The 20,235-nt window shown below is 42.3% G+C and overlaps 1 protein-coding gene across 3 annotated transcripts in view; it reads left to right on the forward strand.

The window, feature by feature from the left end:
• Window positions 1–20,235, forward strand: part of XYLT1 (xylosyltransferase 1) — a 210,506-nt gene that overhangs the window by 159,070 nt on the left and 31,201 nt on the right. For all 3 annotated transcript variants that reach the window (XM_087733195.1, XM_087733194.1, XM_087733196.1), the window contains one exon: window positions 7,792–7,872. In XM_087733195.1, the coding sequence (XP_087589321.1) occupies window positions 7,792–7,872 (81 nt within the window). The remainder of the gene's footprint in view (window positions 1–7,791; window positions 7,873–20,235) is intronic.

The following is a 20,235-nucleotide window of genomic DNA, read 5'->3' on the forward strand; positions in this document are numbered from 1 at the left end:
CTGTTAAACCTGACTTGAAAGACAAAACAAACCATTTAAGACAACACTGTTGTAAAAGCAGGGGTGTTAACAGTCAGCTGGAGCCTTCCGCGTGCAGTTGGCCTCTGAAATCGTATCTATCGTTCTCATTTTTATGGTACGCTTTACGAATGACTGCTGTTATGGGAATCGGCTTCTCTGAGAAATGCCTGCCATGCTAATATTCATTCTGTGATAGATAGCGACGGCTAAATATAGCCTTCCCCTTTCTTTGCATTTTTAGATGGCAGTCTTTTTTTTTTTTTGCTACAGGGTCAGGCTCCTCTGAGCCTCCCGTTGCACTGAATTGCCTTCGGGGAGGGAGGAGGAGTTGGAAGCATCAGTGAGAGGGTCAGGCCACATATCTAGGGTCCGAAAGCTGAACCCTGCAAGAAGAGGTTTTTTCATGTATTGTTGTGCTGCATTTGCATGGTCGATCATCTTGCTATAAGATGCCTCAGGAAGAGGTCTTGTAGGTTTTTGCTTTTTTCTGCTGAATCATTCCGCTGTTGTATCCTTTTGTTAGGTTACCCCTGCATGCCGTGCACACACCCCCACACGTGTGCTAGCTGGCGTGGTGGAAGGGCCAGTATGGACCAGGGTCCCTTAGTCAAGTAGGAAGATCCCACCCAGCTTCACTGCCAAGTGCTGCCATGTCCCCAGCAGCCGTGGGAGCGAAGCTTTCAGGGTGCACTGGATACTATACAGGTATAGGTGGGAATTTGCAATAATTCTTCCCCGTCTCCTGGGTTGCTCTCCTTCCTCCCCACCTCCTCTGCGCCTCGCCACCGGTGATGCAGGGCTGCTGGCAGCTGCAGAAGCTGGTGGGCCGGGCTGGACATGTGCACTCCTTGTATAAGAGAGGGCAGCCAGGTGGGATAGCCCCAGGCTAGGGATAGTGGAGGAGGAACTCTCCTTCTGGCACAGGGGTCTTGGCAGCGACAGCACATCCTAATGCTTTACAATAATGTGTTAAGTAAGATTAAATTAATCATTTATTGTAATAAATGAGCTTAATCATAATTATTAGAATTTATTGAAAAGAAGGTAGCAAAATCGAAGGCACTTAGCTCTTCCACTTCCAGGCTCTCGTGTGCACATCTGCGTGTTCAACCATGGAGTAATATCATGCTTAACTCTGAGTAGATGAGTTTGCCCCATAATTCCAGTTTTCTTCTCTGAAGTCTTTTTCTTCTCTAGGGACCTTCTAGAAATAGTTTCTTGGCAAAGAGCTGCCGGGGTTGCTGTACATCTGGGCTCTGTAGGGCTGTGCCTTCACACAGTCACAGTGATCCTGGGAAAGGAAACTGTGGAGAGGAGTCAAGCGGGTGTGGGTGGAAATACCAAAGCTTTGGGCACTGAGAGAACTTGTAGTAGTTTTGACTTACCTCTTCTGGCTATATATTTGCCCTCATCATCCTTGCTTCAGAGGCCCTTCATTGCTGCTTTAAACCACATTTGCCTCCTTGCCCTAGTCTCCCAATCGCTTTCCCCTTTATGTTTGTTGCTCTGGTTTTTTTATCTGTTCAGCTGCTTTCGTGATACTTGCCTACCTCTCCAGCACCCCAAACCATGGCAGAACTACCGCAATGTTTGCTGACACCACTGTTCACCACAGCAAGGGCTACCCCCTCCCTGCGCTCATGTCCCTCTTTGTTGCAGCTATAGGGTCTTGTGCAGCGGCTAGCGGGCTTGCCTTTAGATAACACTAAATTAATCGTGATTAACAATTGTACCAATTTTCAGTGTGCTGTCTCCTCACAAGCGGGCATGTTGTTCTATACTAACCTAGACTGTTTGAATTGCACCAAAAGCAAGCGTACGGCCCAGCATGGAGGCGTGGGTGTCGGTGCCTGGTGAGTCCTGATGCCTGAATTCAGGAGCTGCCCTCAGAGCCCAGGCGCTGATGTCACGGCACAGCATCGTCACGGTCACTGCAGTGCAGCTGTTTCAGTTCAGCACTTCAGTGTTGTTCTTCTAGGGAATACAGCTTTTGTCTTTGCAAAATATGGTAAATATATGAAAAAAAATCTCAGAGCTGTGGCTGCAGAAGCGTTGTCAGCAACGCTGTAGATGCTGGTGTGTGCTCAGTTGCAAGGACTCCCAGGTTCGGTGATTGCTCCGATCCTGCTGTTGCCGGTCGTCTCAGTAATGTCGCATGGTTAACACAGCAATTACTTACTGTGACCAGTACTCTGAATTGTCACAGTCTAGGCACACTTACATTTCTTTTGCTGGGAGTGTGTCAGTAGGCAGGGTAATGAAAAGTTCCTTTTGTCCCATGTGTGTAGCAATAAAAAAGGTGTTAATATTCTTTTTTTATCTGTCAGATTAGAAAATGCGTAAGAAAAAACCTCTTCCACACATTAAGATTGCAACAGTGACAAAAGCACTAGAGGCAAAAATCACATTCAAATCAGATTAGTGATTGGGGAGAGAAACTGCTAAGAGGCCAAGATGCTGTTGCTTCCAGCAGGCTTTGCCCTTCACTTCTGGAGAAGTGTGGAACCAGGACTGAGCGGGTCTGTTTTAAACAATTTTAAAGCCGCATTTTAATTGTCTTGCTCTAGCTTTTCATATTCCAGCATTGTAATTTACAGCTAACCACATTTGTGATTAAAGTGAGTTACAGCTGCCTGGAAGGGGTAGCAGAATCCACTTCTCAGTGCTGATGCTTGCATGTAAGAGCAGGCATACAGGAAAAGAGAAGAAAAGAAAATAATGCCAGAAAATGATTTAAAATGGAATTTACTCTGGGTGCAGCTTAGCAGCTGTCCCTAGCCCATGCTTGTGCATGTAGTTCAGGATAAGTTCATGACAGACTTTGAAGTTGGGACAATGTTGGGTATTCCTGGTGAAAGAAGTGCTGAGAATGACCTGGCAAGAGCTAGTGCAGTAAAAGCCATCCCTTCCCAGGCACTGCTAGTGAAGCAGAGCTGAAGAGAATGAAGCTGCCTATAGAAGTCTGAAGCCCAGTGAAACCATAGGAGAGATTTCCATGGATTTCATTAGATTTTGTCTCAAACCTCGAGCCAGTAACAAAAGAATTCTCCAGTAAAAAGGTTCTTTCCAAGCAGAAACACTGTATATATACATCACGTCTAAAAACATTTATTTAGCCTTACCTTTCTGATAGATCAGAAATTAAGTGACAGGGAGACAGAGAGATGATCTATACTTTGTATGCAGATGCACTGCGGCCCCTAGCACTTTTCATGAAGTTTGGATCAAGACTGCCCAGTCTGGTCCTTGATAAAGGAAATAGTTTATAAACCCAGTCTGGGGATTTACCTGAAATGAGGACATTTTGAAGACCTCACTGGTGAGTTCACTTGAAGCAGATGGCAAGCTGAACCTTCCTACCTGTGACCTCTCCTGCTGAAGCAGGAAAGAAACCAAAAGTAATTTTTGGCAGTGCTGTCTCTGCCGCAGCATCGTTGTGGGTGGGCTCTGGAGTTTGGGCTGCGTTTCAGTTAAGTGGGTGGCTTTTTGGGTTGCAGCAATCTGTGGTCCCCAGGAAGTTTTTCTTACTGTCACTGGTCCCTGTTTTAATCACCAGGGTCTCGTCTGTCTGCAGAGCCACAGCCTGCTTTGTGCCTGGGCAGCCCCCCGGTTCCCAGTCCAGGCTGGGGGGGGAAAGCCCAAGGGTCTACGCTGGGACAGGCAGACCAACACCAGCATGTCTGAAATACCCCTCTGGAGAGGGGCACCAGGCTCTCGCCATGTGGGGGGCAGCCCCTGCAGTACCAAAATGGCAGAGTCCAACCCCAGAATCCAACAGAGCAGTTGCTCTTTCCTTTATCTGATTCCTACACAGAATGAAACTATCTTTGTTTCCGTACGCGGGTGCTGCCAAAAGTTTCTGAACTTTTGATCTAACTTAGCCAAACTGTTACACAATTGAATAAGTTTTGACATATGAATAGTCCCATTGAAGTGACTGCTATTCCTTACATCCTTCAAGTTGCCCGTGCGTTAAAGTACCTTGCTGAATCAAGGACATTTATATTAGCCTTCACTGTCTTCCAAAAGTAACAATTGCTTGTTTTCCTTTTCTCAGATTCTCCAAAGAATTTCTTAATCTATTTTCACAGCTGTAAACTAAGGGGATCTCTGCTCTTTGCTTGGATTAGTCACCAGAACTTGGAGGGTTTGCCTGAAACCAGCAAGCCCAGCACTGCCTTTTGTTCTCCGCAGTGTTCAGCCATGGTTGTGCACAGGGAAACATTCGTGCCGCTTCCTGGCAGACCTGCCAGTGCCTTCAGACAATGCAAACACGAAGTCAGTGTTTCTCTTTTCAGTTTTCCATTTCAGTCCCCAGTGTATATGCCACATTCTGAAATGATTGCAATGTTCAGCATGTATCTATGCTTACTCAGTGCTTGGTTAGCCTGCTCACGCCCTGGGACGCCTCAGTCCCAGGCCAGGGCCTGCTCATGAGAAAACACTAGTAGCAGACCTTGCTTTGCTTTGGCAATATATTCTGAGTTCCCTTCTTGCTATAGGACTCGCCTTTCTCTTCCTCAGACCTCTAACTCTAATGTTGACCCTAACTCTGGGCTGAGCCCCAGCCCAGGGGCTCAGCCACATCCCCAGGTTGAGCAGTGCCAAGGGCTGAGTCACCGGCAGCCCTGGAGCTGCTTTTGCAGCCACCAGAGCCCCTGCCTGCCCAGCCGAGTGCTCCCATCCTCTGAGCCCAATCCCGTGGGAGGCTTGGCTGAGTTTTGCTGTGTGGCATCTCCGCAGGCGGGCACGCTGCTCTGCCCCTGCTACCTCCATCCACCCTTGCTGCAGGAGGGGAGCAGCAGTACCTTATTGAGGTAATCTCAGTAAAGTTCTGGTGGAGATGGACCCCTCCATCCCAGCTGGCAGACCTGCCCTTGCTTAACACCAAATCTACATCAATGAAGTCGAAAATGCTTTATTTCCCCATCAGTCTTCACTTGTCATCTGCTCATGGAAGCCCTCCCACACGCATAATCTTTCACCACACTTCAAGTTCACTGGAGGATTAGTTTCCCGTTCCTCTCTGCATGCTCCACATGTGAAAGCCTGCACATTTTCTTTCAGCCTCGCTACTCTCGCATCGTCCTCCCTCCCGGCTAACGGCACAGGTAACCAGCTGACTAATTCTTCTCCCTGGTGCCTCACCCTTCGAGTGAGTTTAATAACAAAAGGAAATAAAAGTGAGAGCTGTGTGCATGCATCCGTCAGCTCCAGCCTCACATACCAACTGTGGAAAGGCTTTTTCCTCGATCTGTATTCATGCTGTGTTACACGCTAGGGAAACTGATAGGAGTGCAATATGTACATTAGTGTGTTTTAGTCAGTAGCATGAACTGCTCTCCCTATCAGCATGACTTTTTTGTTTCCTTCTTAGGAAGGAAATACTAGAAATATGTTGCACTTGTTACTTTCTGTTATACTGTGATGGTTAGTAAAAGATTTGGTGCCAGATTTATGCTAGTGAATTATCCCTGAAATTTGTGGAGCTATAGCAGAATTTAATTCGGCAGTGTGGAGTTGATGTTGCTCCCAGTGATGTCTTCAGCTGAAAATCTCAGCTTTCCATTGCCTTACTTAGAGAAAAAATAGGCCCATGTCTTTAGTATCTCTCAGAAGGAGTGCCAGAGGCACTGCGATGGTGTAGACTCTGCTGCTGCCATACATGAAGAAGTGCAGTAGCAATCTGTGCCAGAGGCATTTAGGAAATAGACCCCTGAAGGCAAAGTTTTCTGAGAGGTGAGGAGGATGTCAGCAGCTGCATTAGCATCTATGGCGTGTTCAGTACCTTTGATTTTCTTTTTAATGTCATGTGGTGGAATAATTCGGAGGTGGTGCACAGCATCCTCATGATATTGGGGCCAGAAGAAGCAGTTTGAATGAAAGCTTAATAGAAATTCAGTGTGCTCCCATGCTGAGCACGGAATTGGTTGACCGCATAAATCTAAATGTCAAATAACTAGAAAGTTTTACCAAATGGAAATGTGATGTTTTATTTCCATATTGTCACCACATGAAAAGAAGCATACTTAATTGACAAAGAGTAAAACTCTGTGTAAGTTCTTGTTTTTTTTTTTTTTTTTTTAAAAAAGATATTAAAAATGGGACCAAGGCCACCAGTGTTTCCTAGAAATGGGAAAATGTCAATTATTAATTATTTTGAGAGCTAAAAATCATGTGGGCATTTCTAAGCATTATCTAAAAAGTGAGAAGCATTGAAAAGTTTGTATGGCAGCCCCAAGTCCAAATACACTTGGTAGAGCACTGCTGACTACCAAAATATAGTTGGTGAGCAATCTAGAAATGATGGTGTTTTATTGAGTGGTGTGGATTGTTACTTCAGTTGATTTGATTTTTATCCTGTAAGGAAATCAAAGCTCAAGCACTTCCAAACTTGGTTATATTTCTAAAGATCATCTTTGCGTGCCAGCTTTTGCCTAGAAACTCACCCGAAGATGTCAGCCATTGAAACCATTTCATGTGGAAGCATTGCTAAGTAAATTCACTAAATGCCTATTCATCCCGGTAAGATGGAGAATCACTGGAGCAGCAAATGTGAAAATCTGCAGAGCTTACTATACAGAAAGCAGTTTTCTGAGGTTGCCAAATTGAGATGCGGAGTCTGACCCTGGGAGGTATTACAGCTCACACGAGTGAGCGTAGAGGGAGGGTCTCAGGCTCCAACAGCCTGGTCGTTCAGGCTGGTTGACAGGCAGATACTTCATTTGGTCCGGATAAAATCAATGGTTAACTTGTTCTTTATTCATCAGTTCAGTAATGAAATGCTACCTGTGATGACAGAAGAATTTGATTTTATGAGATACGAAGATAGTTTACTAGGCTGATAACAATTCCAAGTTGTTGCAGCCTGACCCCAGAAGTTAAATGCGTTTTATACAGGACTCTGGTTTAACTTGGTTTTCTGTGACTTATAATAATGAAATGTTTTCAAGATGCAGTACTATTGACAGGTGTTTTCTCTTCAGTTTTTCTGTCATCAACTCCATTACAGACCATTGCTTAAATGGTGTTGTATTTGCAATGTTGTGGTTTTGAATGCAGCTCAGGAGATGAAGATCTTTTTAATATGATTTATTCAGTTTTCCTAAATATGCTGACCTAGATAAATAGAGAATGTTTTTGTTCCATTGTTAAAGAAATAACAGACCACAAAAGCTGTCAAGCATAAATACATTCTTGGACATGTCAGCTGAAATTTTGAAAATACTGGTGTCAGATTGCCAGTCATACTAACTGGAATTAACCTTCTAAATGTCTTTGTTCTTATTAATTATACTGGGATTTTGACATCCAAATTCTCTTGCTTTATGCATTCTGACCTTGGCCTCTTCTCTATTACAAGGATGAAAACAAATGAAATGCCAATACTTAACCAAATTCCGTAGGAAAGATCTAGCAAAGCATGTAAAATGGGACTATCAATGCAGTCATCTCACAGCTGGATTTTCATACTTAAAAAGTACTGAGCAGTATTACTTAATACATACTCTGTTACAATGCTTAAAACAGCTGCCAAGAGTTGATATGAAATTTGTTAAGAGGTAATAAAGCTGTACTTCTTTCCAAGTACACTTTCCTGAGTAGAGGGAGGGAGTGAAGTTTAGGAGCAGGGTGGGAGTTTTCTCAGCAACTGCCTCCTTCAAAGAGTCTGCAGGTGGTCCCCAAATGAGAACAATAAGTATATAAATTACTCTAAACATAGTAGTTTTCGCAGTGTAATTTGTGCATCTTTTGCTCTTTCTCTTGCAGGACAAATGACCAGCTAGTAGCATTCCTGTCCAGATATCGTGATATGAACTTCTTGAAATCACACGGGAGGGACAACGCAAGGTAAGCTGGCCCTCTCCTCAGCTTATTTTAACCATGGCACTGAGAGTTTTTGCATAGTGATGGTTTTCCAGTGTTATCTGAGTAAAGAAATCCCTAGTCCAGGAAAGAGAAGCGAATGAGGAGGAAACCCTGTCCTGAGGACAGTTGTTTATTGGTCCAGAATGGCTCCTCCCCAGAATCAGTTTGCAAAGATGCTTTTCTGGGAGAAAGACATTAAGCAGACTGATGCTCACTCCCTCCTTGGGGCCTGGCTCAGATTGATGTTTTGGGAACAAGCAGTAATTGCCCCACACAGCAGCACTTCCCTGCCCCAGTCGGTCCCAGCCACACTGATGACCAAGACCTGTGCTAGCCAGGGTCTGCAGCAAAGCCTTGTGCAAGCAGAGCATCTCTGCAAGGTGCGGGAGCCTGTACCAGCCCGCACGTGCTAGTGAGGGTGTGGATGGTGGCTGGAGGGTTATCATGATCTGCTACAGTTTTGAAGTCCTTGGATCAGTGTCGTTTTCCATCCACCCTGCGAAGGTCTCAGGGAGGAAAGGATGTGCTGTGTTTCCCTCAATGCCTCAGTAATGCTTACAGCTTTGTGGTTTGAGGGAGCAGCAGTGACCAAACACCGTGTTTCCAAATCTTTAAACAACCTCTGCAGGTGGAAGATCTTTCCCATCTGATTGCAGTGGTCCTTTTTTCCTCTTCATTGATAGTTTTTCTTTTCCTCTTTATTGCTAGTTTTGTACCGTAACAGCAGTCTTGCAACAGTTCCAGCAATTCCATATGCTGAGTCCCAGTGGCTTGGCACCTATAAATATTGTTTTATTCTGCCTGGGTCACCAGGTCATCTCTTTATTCTGTAAAATGTCAAGCGTACTGTTAAGACTGGATTCAGATAGTGTACATAGAGAACGTGACACATTGAGTCGCATGTTCAGCACAGCGGGTGGGTAGAATAATGCACAGGTCTCTCTCACTTCTTGGCTGCTTTTGCTCTTGTCACTAGATTTATCAATTCTGTCATGTTCCTGTTTAAATGAAGTCCTCACGAGCATTAATCTTGTGCATGCAGAAATTCTATAGCAGGTAGTAAAAAATAATACTGTGAGGAAGAATATTTAAATCCGAGTCAACAGTTTTCACAGGAGAGTCTCTGGCTTGGGAAATGCAGGGTGTCAGAGTGATTGGCAGGCTCAGCTCTACCTGGCAATAGTGATCGACAGCAGAGTTAAAAGTAGAAAAGGGAAGAGAAATGGCCAGGGAAAAGCAGCTGGTCTCTTACGCCTTTTTGCTCCTCTGGTGCACCTGATTCTTCTCAAATTCCCTGAGCCTGGCTAAGGGAAATAACTAATGAATTACGACATGCCTGCATCAAGCTGGTTTGAACATGCCAACCTCAGCTGGGTTAGAACAATTTGGATCAATTAAACACACTAATGTGGTATTAATTTAATAATAAAATGAGCTAATGTGCCACTTGTCCTCCCCTCACAGGAATAACAACCCATTTATTAGTTCAGTGGTTCCCTTTGACTGTATAAACAATTAAATACCTTTTAGCCTATTACAATATGCCGCCATGTTTTATTTTTTCTCCTGGATTTCTACCATAAATCCTTTGTGCATCAGGGAACATAATGTGGGACAAGAGTGCAGATTTGCTGCCTCTGTCTGCCGTGGTTGTGTAGTCCCTGAGTCCCGTAAGCGCTCCCGCTGCTGACCACTGGATGAATGAATCCTTTCACATCTCCCCTTGGCAGCTCCCCAAAATTTCTATCAGGGAGATACAGTGGCTCCCCTCCTCCTGCATAGGCCAGATAACTGTAGAGACAGGACTCAGGCCAGCAGCCGCAGAAACCTCTGAGTAATATTGGCGTTTGGTAAAAATTCATTCCACTGATGTCAAAAGCTGATCAAAAAGCAGTTAGCCCTCTGCCTGTATTGCGGATGAATTTCCATCTCTACATCCACCTGTTGAGAGAGAAATTGTATCTAATGCGAAAATCTCTAGTCTGATCTTTCAGTTTTAGTGTTTCAGTAACTCAGTCTTGTCTAAACCTGTAAATGTACCATCAGCTCTGCCCATTTGACACACAATTTCCAACTGACTTTCATTTCCTGCCCAAAGTGTGTAAGCTGTGGTCATGCTGGTGAGGTATTATCCCTGTAGTTAGAATGATTAAATCCTCTGGACTGAAATACCTTGTATAAGCACGGGCAGGTGAGACGAGACTGAAGGCCCGTCTAGGCTGTCACTCTGTCCTGCTACCTACAGCCGATGTCCCCAGAGGAGCAGAAGAAGAGGTGGGTAGTGGTGCTTCCTTACAATATTCTCCCAGCCTCCTGTTGACCTTTGCTTGGGGAATTTCCACAGCCAAAATTGGTGACTTGCTCATTTAAGAGTAAGGGATGATTATTTTTTTCTATTAATTTTTCCAGTTACTTCTTAAATGTTGCTATTTGCTTTGCCTTGTCACAGCCCTGTGGAAAAGAAATATCCCATGGGGGAAACGGTATGGCCAAGAGCTTAGTAAGGTCTAGAAGAGAAGCAACAGACTCAAGGTTTGGCAACAAAAATTTAAAAAAAAAATTTAAAAAGACAGTTTTTGGAAAGGTTTTAGGACACAGGCCAATCTCCAAGTTATTGGGCAATAGGATAAAACTCCCTTGGGACATCTTATCTCAAAACAGACTGGAACAGGATTTTTTATTTAAAATGGCTAGTTGAAGCCATGATAAGGGAGAGGACACTGGACTAGACTGACTGCCGCCCCATGTACAATAATAATTTTGCTGTTCCAAGGTGTTTTTCTCAAAACAAGTGAACTGATAATACAGGAGCTCAGCATTTAAATATCACTGAAAGCAATGTACAACCCTTGCTACTACTTTTTATTTTAATTTGTGGATGAATAATGGCTCCTAAACAATAAGCTTTTCAACTGTCTAAATCTGCTTTGTAAACAACTGGAAACTCTGAATTTTAAGTCATCCTAGTCTCTGGATCATACTACGGAGAGAGAAAGATTAGAAGTGCCATCTTAAAACTGAAATGCTTATACAGCTCAATTACAATGTACTTTGTATTCAAGCCATGTTCACAATCAGTACATGTTTTACTGCCAAATAAGGAGAGAAACCAGGCTTCCTTTTATAGAGTGAAGTTTTCTTTTGGTTATGCCAAAGTCATTAAAAAGTGCATCGCTCTGATTTTCCTTTAGTGGCTTCAGAAAAGGGAATGGATGTGAAAATGGCTCCTTAACTCAGCTGGAGAAGCATTATTTCCTTAGAGAGCTGGATGTATGAAATGAAATTGCATGCAGTGGCTAGAGTCGTTACATAGTACTTAGTGGGCAACACTTACATTTTCTCCTCTTTTCAGTGTCTTAGACTATTAAAAGAAAAGAATAACCCAGTAGTTGTATAAGCTATTACAATTTGGAACACCCAGAAGATTTGTTTTTTTGGCAGGAGCAGCACCTGGCTGATGTATTAGAAAATATAAAGACAGTCAAATGTGACATCTTCAACGACAGGCAGGAGAAAGAGGGTTTTCTTCTAGAAACCTTGCCACAGTAATCCTTTGGGAAACAGCATAAACATGCTGTGAAGGTTGGATGCTGTTACATCTTAGAGGAACCTGGAGCTCATAGGCAGAATACAAACAACTAAAGAAAAGGCCATTAAAAGTTTGTTATGTATCTGAGTTCTTTTCATGTGCTGGTTTTTTTCTCCTCATTAATGCTGTTCTTTGCAGCTGTGTTGTCCCCTTTCTGGATCTTGGGTTCCAGATACTTTTAGAGGTGTTGCTGAACTGTACGGCTTGTAGTAAGGAGCATCGCAAGCCCATCCTAGTTCTCAGAGGCTATAGAGACCTTAACTCCCGAAGAGCCAGAGCACATTCCCAAAATCTACACCTCTTTCAGCCCAGTTCTGCTGATGCATATCTGTTTCATCACCCTTTCAGACATGCCTTTTTTGCACTGTGGCACATGCAGTTCTGTACACTGGGTTGATGGTGGCTTGGCGGTTGGTTAGAAAATGGATCACACAGTAAAAGCCATTGTGTATTGCACTGATGAATCACCTAGTAAGTACCCAAATACTAGGAAAAAAAAAAGATTTATTATCCCTGCTGCCGGAATAGTTTAACCACTTAGCTCCCAGCTGCGCTTACCTTGCAGCTCATGTGAAATATTTGGTGGTTCATTTGGCTCAGATTTCCCTCAGCCATACTTTTTTTGTTAATTTTTTTAAATGCCTCAGTATTCTGAAACACACAGACTATGAAGATCTATTTTTTGCTTGTAAGTAGTTCAGCCCAACAGTTGCATGTGAACTGTAGCGACTGAAATAACAACATGAGTCTTCTGTGCAAAGAGACTGCACTTAAAAATTTTAGACATTACAGCTAACTTTCAGATGTTCCTTATTGCTTTATGCTAAGTGTTAGGGGAACCATAAAGCCTTTACTGCTTTGGCTTGACAATTTGCCTTCTTGTAGGGCTCTTATTTATGCTCAGTTTTGGAAAACAATGCTAAGTTGTCAATGCAAAGGAAAACAAAAATAGTTTGAAGATGATAGGAAGGTGCAGTAAAAACAGCCGTATGTCTTGACATGTGACAAAACAGCATGGGTTTTGGTCTTGGTAGAGTGTACAAGCAAGATCATCCACCAGTTCAGGAAGGTGCAGTAAGTGAGAAGTAGCCATAATTTATGTGGTGGGGTGGGAATTAGGAAGGAGGTGAAAACTGAGGTACCAGTAAAGTAATCAGAAACCTGATTGCTATCTAAGAACATTGAGCTGCACACTTGATTTTCAGTGGTATATACAGTAACATTTGTGTCCTTTCATCTGAGATCCTGCAACATTCTATAAAATAATTATGGCAGGGAACATCCTTTTAAGTTGGACAGATATTGTTGGCCCTGTTTTACCCACAGATCAACAGCCTGATTTGGTAGCTTGAAAAATCTGTATAGAAGAGACTCATGCTTGCCCTCAGTCACTTGGAAAGTTTGAATCCCCATTTCCTTTTTTTTTCCTTCAGTTGCCTAGTATGCAGATCCTGAGGTGTTAAGCACAGTAGAAACGCCCAGTGAGATGCTATCGTGGCGGACACCCGGGTGTGCTCTGCATGGCGGGTCCCTTCGCATTGCCTGCGGTGGCTGCAGCAGCTGTGATCCGCTGGCCGTGGGGGAAGCCGTAGCGTGTGCTGTAGCTGCTGCAGCAGCAGCATCACGTAGATGAGATGGCTTCAAGCTCAGCCGCTCAGGCCCAGGTTGGAGACTGCTCGGTTGCGTGGGTGTTGGGAAGAGGAGGTGAGGGGACAAGAAATCTTCTAGAGAAGACATTTATTGGAGACAAACAGATGGCAAAATGTCAGGTTTCCTATCATTGAGTCTGTCTGTGCTGAATTCATGCTACGTCTCTGCACACTATCATTTGCAGTCTTCTCCCTGTTTGGCTTACTTTATATAAAAAGAAACAAAATCACTTGTGTTGTGGCCTCCCTGATGGTGAGAGGAAGCCATTACATTTTTGTCCTTGTAAAAGCTGTTACAGTGTTTCTTTAAAGATACCATAAGTGACGAGTGGTGGAAAGAAGCCCACAGAAAAGTATTTGAAAGTCCCTCTCAAGCCTTGTACTCATGAGGTACTGTATGGAACTGTTGTCAAACAAGGTGATTCCTAGTAGAGTTATTACTGCAAAAAATAGACTCTGCAAGTTTCCTACAACTAAAAACAATTTTAGAGGTTTTTTTATTTTTGAGACACTTGAAGAGTTTGCTCCCTGACCTGCAACATTAAAATATTGAGAAGCATTAAGGCTTTTTAAGACTTCCTCTGAAAGAGAGATTTCCAGAAGATGGAAAGTAAGATTTTTTTCAAAGCCAATGGAAGTTAATGCTTAGGAAAAGGTGGACAAGAAGAAAGAATCATGAGGAACTTCTTCTAAACATAATGCAAAGATGTGATACGACTAAAGCATTAAATGGATATACTGAGAAAGTTACATATGAAAGAAGCAGAAACAAATCATGTAGAGTATGAGACACCTATCCTAAAGCTTGAAAAATCTAATTATGTCCATACAGAGATGGAATAATGACCAGATAAAATGTGTGTATTCATCAGCTTTCAACAGCATCTCGTGTGGAATACCCTAAATGCTATGGTTGTTTGGTTTCCATAAAGATGCCATTGATTCAGGGCCACGTTTACCATAATATTTCAAGGTAGACTTGTAACTTGAAAGAGCTAGTCAAAATTTTTGCAACACTGTAAATGATCTAAACCTTATATTGTCCAACATTTGTGGCAGCAGACCAGTTGTCTGCCTGATTTACGTGCACACTGAGCATAAAACTGTTTAAACATACACTGGAAACAACCGTGGTAAAGTGGACTGTCAGAAAACCCTTCCAGTAGGGCTGCTTGTCTCATGATGCCTGGCAGCCCAGCTACTAGAAACCCACAGAAATTGCAGGAACAAATGTCACTAACTGCATCTCTCAGCACTGGCTTATTTTTCATGGCCGTGTCTCCTGTGTTTTCTGCTCTGAATTCAATCCCTGTCCTCCCAAGGTCGGAGCCCGTGCTGTCCTCGCCGAGGGGCAGCTGATGATCCCATGGTGCGGGGTTGGCCACCCCTCCATTCACATGCCCACCATGCTCTGCTGCTCCATGAGGTCTGGTGCCCTCCTCTGTTGTAGGGCATATAGAGATATGAATGCCAAACACTAATTATATTTTAAAAGTAAGATTTTATGTTCCTTGTTAACTTCCGGGCATCTAGTACAGTGGGCAAAGCTACTAAAAGCATTTCAATTTGTGTGCTTACTTACGGGTTTGGCTTTTGCATGTGAAATAAGCCCAAACTCGCTATAGCAAATCCAGTCAAGAGAGAAATTCTTTATGATATTGTTGATGTTTGTGCGTTGGCATTAAAGCTTAGGGGATTGTTAGGATAGTATTCTGTTTATAATATTTTCTTCGGAGTAAGGGAATTAAAGAAAGATAAGAAGAAATCTGCTTTTGACCTCATAACATTTGCATTCAAGGTGCCGCAGTTTAAACACATTGGAAAGCAGGTTACAATTTTTATTTCTCCCTCTCTTTTCTTCCATCGCTTTTATCTATGCTGAGAGATTTTTCATAGCCTTTTGAAGCAGCAGGAGTTGTGCATTCTGCATTTTCTGCGTGCTGCCTGTCATACCGGGAGGAAATCTTCCTTATCTTGACAGACTAAGTAGGTGCTATTTCTTTTTGACATTGTTCCCCTTTTCAAGCTTCAACTCCATTTCGGGAGGGGGGGTCAGCCCTGGAGGCTTTAGGCACAACAGAAAGAGGTCCTGGGAAACATACTGCAAGATCATATCTTTAGAAAAACAGATGTTTAGCTGGTGCAGCATAGACATTGTGCTTAAATAGCCAATTGTTAATTATTTCAGATTTTTTAAATACTGTGTAACCCTTCATAGAATAGAGTTACTCATGGAAATGGATTGAAGTCAGGGTTGTATCACAGTCAACTGGAAATTCATCGCACACTCAACGGAGGCCAGGATTTCTGGCCTGCAGCGGGCAGGGAATGAAACTGCTCTGTGCAGGTTTGGGTTTTATGAACTTGCTTATTACAAAGAATTATTCAGTGACTGGTTTATGGAGATATATTGTAGCCTAGAGATTGCCCACAAATTACTTGTTGCAACTGTTGAACTCAAGATTGTCAAATTACTGTTCTGTGCTTTCTACTTGGTCACCTAAATTGCAAGTTATTGTTTTATGCTTCCCGACTGATTGACTCCGGTAAGTGTTTCCAAGGTGGCTGTGCAAACACTGCTGGTAAGAGCCTCTCATATTTCTCATCTGTAAAAATATTTACTTGACTTTTCCCACCAAAATTGGCTGACTTCTTCAAATTTTTGTCTAAAGAGAGTTAAAAGAGGAGCGGATAGAGTCAAAGCAAAGTGCAGAGTTTGTCCACATACATTAAGGAGAACATGGCCGTGGTGCTAGTGGAGCTCCAAGCTCTGCACATCCTTGCTTTGACATTGACTTTTGACTTGTGATGAATTGTTTCGCTGATGTACTGTTAACTTTTATTCATAGTTGGTATTCTTGTATAGTGAGTAATGATGATGAGGTCCTGGTAGGTGCACCTGGATAACAGTGAAATGTCGATAGGAGGTTTTCTAGGCAAGAGGCCAGAAATAGGAAACATTTAGGAAGAAACCTTTTCACCTTAAAAAATATAGTCTTTCCAGACAAAAGCCTTTTAGTGACGAGGTTACTGATAAGTAACGTTTAGCAATCTGATAGCCTCTGATGCTTAAGAAAGTTCTATTCATTCATAGACTTCAGAAAACAGAGAACTCTCTGTCTTATATACTGCATAAGTGTGAGCATTCAGGAGCGGGGGTCTCTCAGAGTTGCTGTGGTATACAGTGTCGTTTGGAGAAAACTATCCAAAAGGGTGATATTTGATAGTGATATTTTTGCTGATATTAAGGAACTGTGCAACAATATTTACTAGTAGTTAAAACATATCATAAGAAGAGCTGAGCTATGTGTTTATATTCATGTTGTAGGAGCGTGTGCTGAACATCTTACAAATGCTTTATGTGTTACACAATGCTAGAGTCTCATCTGAAACGCATTTATAAATATTTAAATACACTACAAAGTAAGAGGAGTTCCCTAAGCTGGATTGCAATCATGAGCTGTCTGGGCAGTTAACTATCTATACTCAGTGTGACAGACCACGTGCTGCAGGCAGTAGGTTTTTTTAACAAAGTCTAAAAATAACCATCTGGAACTTGTAAGCCCCAAGGCTGCATCCACACATAGTCAGGGCGCAAGCAGCACCTTTTACACGTGTAGTTGCCTGATTGCTGAGCTCAGCTGGCAAGACACATTCATATTATGCTGTGCTTGTTGCTTACTTGCAAGTGTAATCCAGGCTCCTCAAAGTTCCAGGCTCTTTAAGAAGAGTTGAAATTGATTAAGGGTAAGCGTAAAATGTCTTAGATGGAGTGTTCTATGAAATAAGGTAAAATGGCATGCTTTTTCTTAACCCTGATCTTATTTTCCTTTTATTTTCTCCTGGTTGACTCTCTTTTCTTATCATCGTTATTTTCCTCCTGTTGTTTGTCTTGGATCAGGACAAAAGTCAAGTGTCTTCATCTGATGGCCATCTCCATTGTATTTGGCTAACCATACCTTGGTGCAATTGTATGTCATTCTCCTGGCAAGTATATTCGCAGTTGTCAGAGGTGTGCTGGTCTTACCTGAAGTTCAGGGTGCCAGGAAGCACCTGAATTTTTCCACATTGACTAAGATTAATGAAATGCTATTACTAACCCATTTTTTCTACTTTAATTTGGGACTTATCTGCTAGGTGTCCTGTAAAACCCAAGAGAGAGAGACTTGAGGGATAAATCACCATTTTTTGCATTTCACTGCTCTCTCTGAAGCTTGTCATGCCTTCATAAAATGCGCTGTTTTGATATTACATTAAGCATAATCAGAAGGAAATACAGCATTGGACTAGAAACAAATCAATAGGGTCATGCTTTTGCCCTCCATCTTCTTATCTTTCTTTTCAGAGATGGCTGCTGCAACCATTGTTGGATGGCCAGTCAAGAATCTTTATGAACTGTTTGAGGGGTTTTGATTTCTTGAAAAGGCCTACATGGCATACAAAGAGCACCTTTCCCTTTCCCTCAGGCAATATCCAATATGCTTAGGGTAAGTTCTTGCCTCCATGAGTGCCAAAATCACTATTGCTGGCGTAGCTAGGAGCATCAGTCATCCTAGAAGAGAGTCTGGAGGGAGAAAAAAGCCTCATCCACCTTTTCCACTTTGGTTGCAGTTCAGCTCTCTGTGTGCCAGCAGTACAGCCTAGGCTTGCTAGGGCAACCCACTGCCTCCTCAGGCAGGATCATTTAGCTTCTAGGAGATCTAAAATATACTTGGTCCCCTTGGCTCCCAAGGAGCATAAATGGATAGCAAGCAATTGCCCAATGGAGACCTGTGTCTTAAAAGCCCCTTGTATAAATTATTGCTTCATAGATAAAAGGAAATTATTTGCTATGCCAATGCGTTGTTCTGTTCAGGTGTAACGACTGTGTGTGAAGCAGGCCCAGTAAGGGTGAGCCTTCTGAGAAATGCCTGCTTCCTATTCAGTTGTTACTGGTATTTAAAACCTGATACGGTGTTTCTAGGAAGGTTTCAAGAAGCGTTACCAAAAGGGTCATCTCTTTGCAGGTCTCCAAAGACATTGCTGCTCTTCAGTTGGGCTATACTGCCTTGCTGGAGGATGAATGGTTGGAAAGTACATTTAGTTTTCTTCTAATAACCTTGTTGTGTAGGATTTTAGGACTGAGATTTGTTGTGAAAACACTCGTGCTCCCAAGAATTGTTTTATTTCACTCCATATGCCGAGATTTGCTTGTCCAAGCCATTAGCTCAAAAAAGTCATAGAACTGTGTACATATACAAAAAAGGACCCTGTCAACTATTTTGGAAAATGTCAAGCTGTGAGCCTAGATTTGCTGGGACCTTCTCACCCTGAGTGTGGCCATACTCTTCTATTGTGGATTTCAGACAATAAGGCTGAAGTTGTATAACTGAGGTTTCTGGTGTTAGTTACCTGTAAGCCCTATCCTGTAATATAGGCTGAGGGAGTTTGTAAGTAGAGGGGTTTTTGAAATGGTCAGGTGGGTTTTTTTTGTCTGGGGTTTTTTATTGCAGTCAAAGAAACTTCTATTTGAAAACGAGAATAAAGGGTGATAAATTGGTAGAGATAGCAGTTGAAAGAAATGATTTCATGGAAAAGAACTTTACATTCCTATTTAAATATGGTCGATAAAATTCTGTTATTTTCTTAAAATAATTAACTCAAATGAGCATTTAGTTTTGAGGGAAATAAATAAATGACCAAACTTTCAGGCACATTAATATTTGATTTGGAGATAACTGCATAAATATTGAATTTGAAGATTACATTCCAGAGCACTGCATTAAAATTGCAAGACTTTTCTATTATCCTTCATAATGGAACATGAAATTAGAAACTTGTTCATGGAAAGAAAAATTTCGCCACTCTCATCTACACATTTTCTGCACTGTTGTGTCAACAGAGGAGCTCTTCTTCTCATACTGTGAGAAGAGGCATAGCTATCAGTAGGACATAGACCCTGAAGTCATTTGCAGTCCTTTTGAAAATTAATATGCACCATTTCATAATTGTGCCTCAGTTCTTTGATTGGTATAAAACAAAACTTCAACCAGGGAGTTAGCCTACAGGGTTAACACTGACGTTTCCAGATGCAGGAGTCCAGAAAGCTTTGGTGCTGTTCCTTAACTTTTATTTCTTTTCCCCTTCCTTGGGTTGCGTGTGTTTGAGGACCACTAAAATGTCATCTTGACTTCCTAATCCTAAAACATTTCTAAGAACCCTGGTGTAGCTCCATGTTGTTCAGGAAAGAAACGCAGGTCTTAACAGCGTCCTCCTCACTGTAGGTGCCGCGGCTCTTGTTAGCCTGCAGTCCTTACATCCAGTGAGATCTATGGTCTTGTGGATGTTAGTTACTGTAATGGTCTGGTTAGCTAGCATTTATTATTGCTCAGAACATGTGGGATGTATTCAACACAGCAACTCACCGCTATTAACAGCGCTCAGCCCCTCTTGCAAAGGCGTGTGCTAATTCATGGCTGCCCTGCTTCCCTTTCTGGGAAATAATTCTGAAAATGGAGTAACAAATAGAAACCCGGATCAGACAGTCTCAAAACATGTGTGGGCATCCAGTCCAAAGTGTTTTCAAACATCGATTGATTTTCCAGCTCTTTTTCTTCTTATGTTGGTCTCAAATAATTCATTTCCTTAACTATACAGTTCTGCAGTTGCTGCTCTTATTCATGGTTCAGCAATAACAAAACATTTTTCCCAATAGACTTGAAAATGGAGCAAACATACTCATTCTATAGCAAGGAGCAATGTAATTGTATTTCTTCCTAATTAACTATACCCCGATAGAAAAATTCGTGGAATAATAACATAGGAGAAAATTGGTCATTTTACCTTTATGTACGGTTTGCTGTTTTTCAAAAACTGTGCATTTATTTAGAGACAGGAGCCTATCACACAGATTGTGTTTAGTTCCTGTTCATGGTATGGTTCTTCTGCAGTGGTTTGTTAAGAGTTAATGAACATTACGGATTTTCGTGCCGTACAGCTCTGTAACTTGCACAGTTCTGTCTTAGGACAGCAGAAGGTGTAAATGATATTTAAAAGCAATCTGTTCATCTTTGCCCCTATAACTGAACGTATAACTGATTAATCATTTATTAAACCTCTCTACATTAT

Source organism: Nipponia nippon, unplaced genomic scaffold, assembly GCF_047370975.1.
Source record: "Nipponia nippon isolate SJK-2023a ecotype South Korea unplaced genomic scaffold, ASM4737097v1 scaffold_5, whole genome shotgun sequence".
Classification (NCBI taxonomy): domain Eukaryota; kingdom Metazoa; phylum Chordata; class Aves; order Pelecaniformes; family Threskiornithidae; genus Nipponia; species Nipponia nippon.